This window comes from Pundamilia nyererei, unplaced genomic scaffold (genome assembly GCF_000239375.1).
Source record: "Pundamilia nyererei isolate P.nyererei 1_Seehausen unplaced genomic scaffold, PunNye1.0 scaffold00112, whole genome shotgun sequence".
NCBI classification, from domain to species: domain Eukaryota; kingdom Metazoa; phylum Chordata; class Actinopteri; order Cichliformes; family Cichlidae; genus Pundamilia; species Pundamilia nyererei.
In genome coordinates, this window is record NW_005187513.1 from 1,892,552 (window position 1) to 1,900,813 (window position 8,262).

Genomic DNA, 8,262 nt, shown 5'->3' on the forward strand with positions numbered 1-8,262 from the left:
ACTGAGTGAAACAGCAGTGAGCTATAAAATCATACCTGGAGCCTGTCTCTGCTCTGACGTCTTGTTGTTGGCATGTGAGACCGGAGATGAGTTTAACGCCGGTAAACGCAGCCCATTGGACACCTGCTCTAACAGCAAGTTTGGGTGTCTCTTTGACATGTGTCGGTGCAGATTACTGGAGCTATTTTTCCCGCACTTCAGCTTCTTCGTGCAGATACGGCAACGAGCAGCGTTCAGGCTGTCCAAGCGCTCAAAGTGTCTCCAGATGGTACTGCGTAGTGGACGTCCTGCAGGAAGGTCGTCACTCCCCTCTGTGTGTGTTTGAGGTTCTGCTGGATTTCCGTGGGAAGCGTCTAAGATACCGTTGATAGCCACACTGTTATCGGTTTCATTCACCAGTGTTACTGTCTCAGAGTCTCTGTCCTTCGACAAGACTTCCACTGAAAAGAAAGAAAACATAGTTGTAATCACACAACTCATACCTCATGTCCTTAAATGGAACACCTGACTCCAGGTAGCCTTTAGAGAAGAAGTCACATTATAGCAGTTCACTTATTTTTCCAGATGTAGATGCACAACTGTTTGTGTGTTATAAATTTGAGCCACTTAAGTTTGTGTGTATTGGTCACTCAGATAAAAAGGAGACCATATTATATGCATAATCAATGCCTAAATCCTTTCAAATGATTCTTTATTCTCCTTTTCATAGATACACATACATGAAAAGGTGTGACACTGGCAGCATCTGACCAATCACAAAGAGATATAAGACCAATGGGAGCATAGCGAGTGATCTTAGAAAGGAAAAATCAAACTAAACACTGGAAAACAATCCAGAACTTTAGCTACCTCCCTCGATACTGAAGAGGAAGATAAGCAAGGTGTTATCTCTTGTTTGTGTAGATGTGAAACTTTAATATGGCTGTCAAACAGCTTACCTTGAGCATCACTCTGCTCTGTCCCCCATAAGGCCTCATCAGACTCAGGGTTAGTGTTTGAGTCCTGTGAGGAGTTTAAGGGTGTTGGTGGGTACTGCTGGGTGGATAACAGCTCAGAGTACACCTTAGGATGTTTTGAGGACAAGTGTCGCCGCAGGTTGCTGACGCCACCACTTTCGACCAGCTTCTTCATGCAGACGCGACAACGAACGGCGTTCAGATTGTCCAAGCAATCAAAGTGTTTCCAGATCACGCTGCGATGTCGTGAACGTTTCACAGGGCGCTCATCACTTGTCTCCATTTGTGTTATTATTTCTGATGGACCCTCCTGTGGAAGGAGGTCATTCAAAGAAGAGCTGATTCCAGTTGTGTGTACTGCGGTGATGGTGCCACCCTCATCGTCCTCCAGTGCCACTTCCACTGAAGAAGAAAGAGGCAAAGTTACATTTAAGTGGTGAACATTCTGCTACATGATAATACTTAGTGACTGCTCAATACACATAGAATATGGTTTTCATCCTTAACTAACCCTAACCCTTTGGCGGCCTTTTTCTAAAACACTATACAGTATATCTACTTCTGTCCCCACAAAGCTGGGGTTCACTTTAGATGGTTTGACGAGCTGTACCGGAGCAGAACTGCTCTCCTTCCGCCTGATGGTGCTGGTCTTCCCCGGGGCCAGGTTTAGATCCGGGTCCGTTACTTCTCGTGGACAGCTCGGTGGGATGCTTCACACGCAGGTGTCTCAGCATAGCAGTGGTGGAACCACAACCTTTTTTGAGCAAGTGACGAGCGCAGAGACGACAACGGACAGACCGCGAGTCGTTGTTTTCGAAAAAACTCCAAACTACACTACTACGTGCCCGAACCATCGCGGTGGATACAGGTTGGCACTGCTGTGAATAAAGAGTCAAATGCCACGGCTCGGTACAGAACGAATAATTACTCTGCGGCTATCCGTACTATTAATGAAGTTTATTTGTTTTTGATGTGCTAGCCTAGCTGATACTACGCGCAGGCAGCATACGAAAATGTATCAGCCCTACGTCATATCCGGGGTATCAACCGTCGTCTTCCGCGCGGGACAACACTGGAAGCGACGTGGCGACCGGAGTCTATAGAAAGTGAATGACTTTCAGCGACTTTCAGCTACTAAAGGCGACAGAATAACCGCTGGCGACGCGAAGTGTTGCTTCCACGCGAACGACTGAAAAAAACTACCAATGAAAGCATGTCGCTACCGCTGCTGACCCGGTAGTAAATACGGAAGATGGTTACCTAGGCAGCCTCTACCGTCCACAAGCAACAGATTCATAGCGATTCGCGACAATTACAAGTAGACGTATCTTAAATGTTTACTAAACCAGACTCAAAAATTAGTTTATTTTTTTAATTTTATTTAATATATTTTCTTATTACCATTATGAGGATATCTAGGAGATGCAGTGGACTTTTAAAAATCTGATTATTTAATCCGGTCGTGGAGAATAAGAGAATGCTGAAAGAATGAAAATTAAATAACCGAGTTAATAAAAAAACAATCAAACAAACACTGAAACTAATTATTGAAAACTAAACTGCGTAGACAATAAAACGTAATGGAATCTAAATTTTACTGATAACAAAAAGTTCAAAGGAAATAATACTATAAATATAAACTAGCTATCATGATAACTCTATGATGTAGCTGTTTACACATTCACCTAACAAATAAAAGATCCCCGGTTTGATCCTGGGGGCAGACACATATCCCTTTGGAGGGCATACAATGTAAAAATTAACAAAATCAAAGCATGTGGAACTGCCCTAATGTGGTGGCCCCTTGTGAGTAAGGAATTAGCTTTATATCGCTATGACTACACAATAGGTGTGCTCGAGTATACTTGTGAAAATGAGAGCTCTTTAAAGGTGTTTGACATTTGACTCGAGTTTTAAAGATGTAGCCATGGAACTCTTGTAATTTCATGAGTGAATAAAGTTGGGTAGAACACAGATTTGAGTAAAGTATGGCAAAAGACTCATGCCCTGCACTTGCTAGAATTAGTATAGATCAATGGAATGGTTTTCTCTTACTGCAACACAGTTTGATAATAATAAAAGATAAACTGGCATCTCTTAAATTGATTGTCTTTGGCATATTCTCACACTCCACATGTTCTCAAACAAGCTGGAGTGGCTGATGCTGTGCCATCAGATTACAGCACAATAATTCTAATGTAACCCTCACTTTATATGTTTTAGAGGAGCATCGAGGTTGATGGAGGGTTTTTTTTTTTCTTTTTCTATGCTTAGCTTGCCTTGCTTCTTCACAGTTAACACAATGAACAAACTCAGATTAGACAACAGGTGTTAAACAAAGGCAGCCGTTTTTATTAAAGGAAATATCCGTCAAGCAGATGAGCATTACAGTTTCCCTACTTTAAAGCAACACATTAGTGCTTTAAAAAAAAAAAAACAGGTTTAAAAAGAAGTTCACAGGCTGAAAACAAAAAATGGCAAACTTTCTCCACTTGAGCTTACAAATAAATACAAAAAGTGTTCTTCAGCGAGCTGGCTGGACACTACACGCATCACGCTGTTTATTAAATATGTGGCATCATGTTATTCTCAGTGCAAAAACAACAAAACAACTGTAGATAAGAAGATGATGATGAATGCTGGAATGTATTTTAGCAGTGTCAGATTATGGAACATCCTGCAGGCAAACGTGACATGCTTTGTGTTTTATAAAGACACTTAATGTAAACTCAACTTCCTGTTTTTGTAAAGCACTGTTGGGACACCATGAAGTAAGAGTGTAACGGGCATCTGTTTATATCTGCAGATCCTGCGTGGTGCTGAAGAAGGGGACAGACACGCCAGACCAAAGCAGTACACACCCCCTGTCACTTCCTGCCACACCAGCGTTAGCAACAGTGAAGCCACGATTTGTTAGGATAGTCAGCAGAAGTAAGAAGCAGTGAGTGACTACAACACCTGTGAAGCTTGTCTGGCTCGGAGCACATTTACACTTTCACACAGATCAAATCCAGTGATTTCACTCAATAAAAACATCAGTACAGTTTCTGAACGACTGGTGACCCCACATGTGTTTGGAAAAAAAAAAAAAAAAAATCTACAATTTACTTCAGTGCTTAACAAATGTAAACACACCTTAAACACAAACTTTAAAACCACTCAGGCTTTGAATCCAATACATCTCAGAGTTTACCACTAAACACTGAATGCTATGAAGAGCCGGCTGCTACTATAATTTTCTGCTTTGCAGCCTGAAGGCTAGTAGAAGCTCTCTGGTTAAATGGATTATGATCAGTGTGAAGTGGAAATCAGGTGCCAAGAACATCTCCAAAACACTCCCTGAGACACAATCCAAATAATCAACTGACGTTTGATCTCAGCAGTTATTGTTTGCCCAAAACATCACAGAAGAAAACCGAAACGAACAAACAAACAGAGCATGTGAGAATGACTCCCCCTAAGCATCCTAGCTTTTATTTTCAATGTTGTTGTCATCTTATAATCTATTTAATAAATCCATGGACAGTATAAAAGATGGACATAGCTACTGTGATGCTCATAACAGCTTGCCAATCACAAGCTGCTAGCTAACCAGCATACCCTCAAAAATCTTTTTATCGGACACAAAGAATGACCAAAATTTAGAAAACAGACGTAATTATTTATTTAGTGTGACCCAAAATGAGTGACTCAACAGGAGAGTGTTTACACAGGTCAAATTCAATGGTCATTCCCCCCACAGTATTGCAGGTTTTGCCTTTAAAAATAATTCCGTTTATGGCACTTCCAGGCTGGCTTCAATTTTTAGACTTGAAAGCTTCGTTCATCTGTTATACTGTCTATGAAAATACACATCAAAATAAACTGGAAATACCAATTTAACATGGTGATAGTATTCCATAAGGTCTACATCCTTATGGAATACTATCAGTCCAAAATGGAAAAACAGGTGCTAAGCGTATGCACTAAAAACTCCCTGAGGCATAATTCAGTTATGTAACAGGACATGGCTGAGTCATCCATCCTAGAGTAGAGCTTTTATTTTGAATTTTTATAATGTACTTTGGTAAAACTGTGACTGCTGCTCTGTCTGTGCAGCAGGCAACCGTACACTTTCTACATCCTCTTTTCCAGCTTACAGGAGTAATAGTTCAGTATACATTTACAGTGGGGAATTCAGGGGCATTGCTACAGACTGTTACTTTATTCTCTACATAGCTTATTTTACTCAATCCCTGGTATCATGTAAGTCATGGCCATTTTGTAACAAACACATTATTAAACCTCTTTTTTTTTCAAATGTCTAAAATATACTTATTACATGGTGAAAAATAAAATAGAAAGTAAACTGAACACAGCTCCATTATACTTACTCTAATTTGAGTTCTATCAGAATCACAACGGGTCATTTGTTAGTCAAATCACGCGGCTGCTGTGATGGTCACAGTCATGGCTGAGGTAAACACTCCCTCTTTTACAGAAAGGTGCTGTTAGTGTACATTAACACTAATATATTTCCATTCAAACATATTAAAGTCTAAAGTTTATCTACAGTAGAGAATCACATGGTGTTCCAGTTTCCCTATAGTAATACACAGCATCATTAATCACCTGAAAAATGGTGCTTGAACAAATCTTTCTGTAGCTACAGGCGTCAGCTGGTGAACTGCAACCAATATGCTGAAACTTACAGACCTGGATTTGCAAAGTGGGGGAAAGGATCCTTGACCCAGAGCTGAAGGCTCAACAAAATAACTATCCTAAAACTCTGTTGTACCATCAAAAAAGGGTGGATATACAAGCTGAGACTATTAATTCAGATAAAATAGGCATACTGTACCCATTAATCCCTCTCACGTTATCAGCAGGCCAAAACAAACTCAGATATGACTGAGACACTCTTTTCAATCTGCCCTGAAACCACTGACTTCTTGCAGGGTTCAATGAACTGTTCCTGCTGGTGCATGGTTTATTAGCCAGCGAGCCAGCCGGTGGTCATGGAAATATTAGACTCTGCTCAAACTCTCTGGTGATACCCAAACTTTAAAAGAAAAAACAACAACAACAAAAAATTAAAAACAATAACCAGAAAAAAAGGGATGTTCTGGGGTAATGCACTTATTCAGATTTCATAATTGTTTTCTTTCTATATTAATAAATCTAAAGAAACTGCTCATAAGTTGAAAACAAAAAAACCCACCCAACAACCTAAAACCATTTTTTAAAATTAAAATCTACTATTGGCTAACAACTAATATAGGTCTAGATCCTTTTTTAGCCGAAAATCTGAAATCATGACTCCACAACTTCAAGCTAAGAATGATAATCAAGGCAGCGTAAGGTGACTGTCGGTGGGACACAGGGAGCTTTTAACACGTTTAAATGAGCTTTACAGCTATGATAATGTTTTCTGTTGAGAATCAGAATAATAGAGCTGTGGTTTACAAATTTAGTGTACAAACAAATCACATCTGTGAGGGTTCAAGCATTCACAACACAGTCAAATAAAAAAGAAAAAGTTCAAATTGTGACAAGTGTGTTAAAAAAACAAGCCAAGTAGTCATGTGTCACATAAAAGGTCGAAGCAGCGGACTTGAAACATTCAGAGCTCCGTTTTGTCAGACATGCAGTAGTCGCACTGGGTGAATTAACAGATCTAGTTTTTGTTTCTCTTGAGAGCCTCACACAGGTTCTGGTTTGGATCAGGTTCATGACTCATGATCTCAACACACTCCCATTCTCCGCTGCTGCTGGACCGCTTCACCGCCTCCACCACCGTCTGCACGTACAGACCGTCCTCAAACGTTGGTGCAGTGGCAACTGGTCCCCGTGCCCAACACCGGCGCTCCTCCTTAGCCTGAAAAGACTGCCTCAGCGCCTTCACCATGGAGCTCAGGCCCTGCAGGAGAGGCAGGGGCATTTCTTTTACCTCTGGTCCCACCCAGCCGTTGTCGCCTACCAACAGCTCCTCGCTTTTACTCCCGTTGCGTTGCCCATACAGTTCTGTCCCTCTGGCAATTAATCTCCCAGTGGATCCAACTACCATAACCTCATGTACAAACGACCCCGGCATATTAAAGTTTAGGGTCACAGTGCAGCACACGCTACTGGACCCTGTCCCACCCATCAACATTTGGAAGAAACAGAAATCGTCGCTGGTGACGCGGCGTATCCCTCGGATCAAACCGTTTTGCTGCACGAAGGTCCGCAGTAAACCATGCACGCGGTGTGCTCGTGTGCCAGACAGGTAACTCAAAAGGTCGATGATGGCGGAGCCAACAGTGTGAAGACCGCCTCCTCCCATCAGCTCCTCGCAGGTCCAGCCGTACGACTGGTCCAGCAGGCTCGGACCATAGACTCGGACATCACACACCTGCAGTTCGCCCACATATCCCTCCACCAGCAGTTGGCGCATTGCAACAAAAGCTGGCAGGAAGCGCAGGGTGTTACCCATAATGCTGAGCAGCTGTGGGTAGTATCTGGCTGCAGTGACCATCTTGAATGAATCCACAGCAGTTGCAGCTTTCTCACACACGACATTCTTACCGATACCTGTAGACAGACGGAGATTGAGCAGTTATTAACTTACTGCACTGATCTTTGGCGTAGAGCCAATGAGAACAGATTTCACACAATTTTTTATTTTTTATTTTTTTTACATAAGCTCAGATCTGCAGCAGTTTCAGTTCGGTGCATCTATCAGAGTGTGCATTTGATTGCTTTACTGTTCATTTACTCATTAGGTATGAATAAACCAAAATAATGTGATGGCATCTAGTGAGTGCAGCGTTTGTTATACATTTTAAATCAGACCTCACTAGCCGTTGGAATTGGTCCCATGGATTAGTCCCTCAGCAGGGAAACACTCAGGAAGTTGCAACTAAAACAGGAAACTGTGGTCAACGCTTAGGAATTCCATCAGATACAGAAAGCCCTGTATCAAGTCCCCTTTGATTGGGAAACCTTGTTGATTATATTTGCTTCAGTCTACTGCTGACAGAATTTTTCTTTCTTTTTTTTCTTTTTTTAAATTTGTAGCTACAATTGCTGTTGATCAAGGCTTTGATCACCGTTAATCACACGTCAATAACAAACCCTGAAGAATACGTTACAGAGGAAATGCGTTTGAGATCTGACCTGCCACACCCAGCTGCTTCAGGGCACGAGCTGTTTGCATACACAGCTCTGAACTTTTCCACACCTCACCTGATGAAGCTGTATGTGACACAGCAAATGTTTAACATACAGGAAGTGCAGAATTATTAGGCAAATTGTATTTTTGAGGAATAATTTTATTATTGAACAA

General features: G+C 41.6%; 2 protein-coding genes across 2 annotated transcripts in view; both read right to left on the bottom strand.

Annotated features, from left to right (window-relative positions):
* Positions 1 to 2,209, bottom strand: part of LOC102210553 (uncharacterized) — an 8,267-nt gene extending 6,058 nt beyond the window's left edge. Inside the window, exons 1-3 of the mRNA XM_005741671.1 lie at positions 1,567 to 2,209; positions 939 to 1,358; positions 36 to 440 (exon numbers count right to left, since the gene is read on the bottom strand). Of these exons, the coding sequence (XP_005741728.1) occupies positions 36 to 440; positions 939 to 1,358; positions 1,567 to 1,810 (1,069 nt within the window). The 5' untranslated portion in view covers positions 1,811 to 2,209. The remainder of the gene's footprint in view (positions 1 to 35; positions 441 to 938; positions 1,359 to 1,566) is intronic.
* Positions 2,210 to 4,305: 2,096 nt separating this feature from the next.
* Positions 4,306 to 8,262, bottom strand: part of gfod2 (glucose-fructose oxidoreductase domain containing 2) — an 11,657-nt gene continuing 7,700 nt past the window's right edge. The window contains exon 4 of the mRNA XM_013913029.1: positions 4,306 to 7,508. Within this exon, the coding sequence (XP_013768483.1) occupies positions 6,613 to 7,508 (896 nt within the window). The 3' untranslated portion in view covers positions 4,306 to 6,612. The remainder of the gene's footprint in view (positions 7,509 to 8,262) is intronic.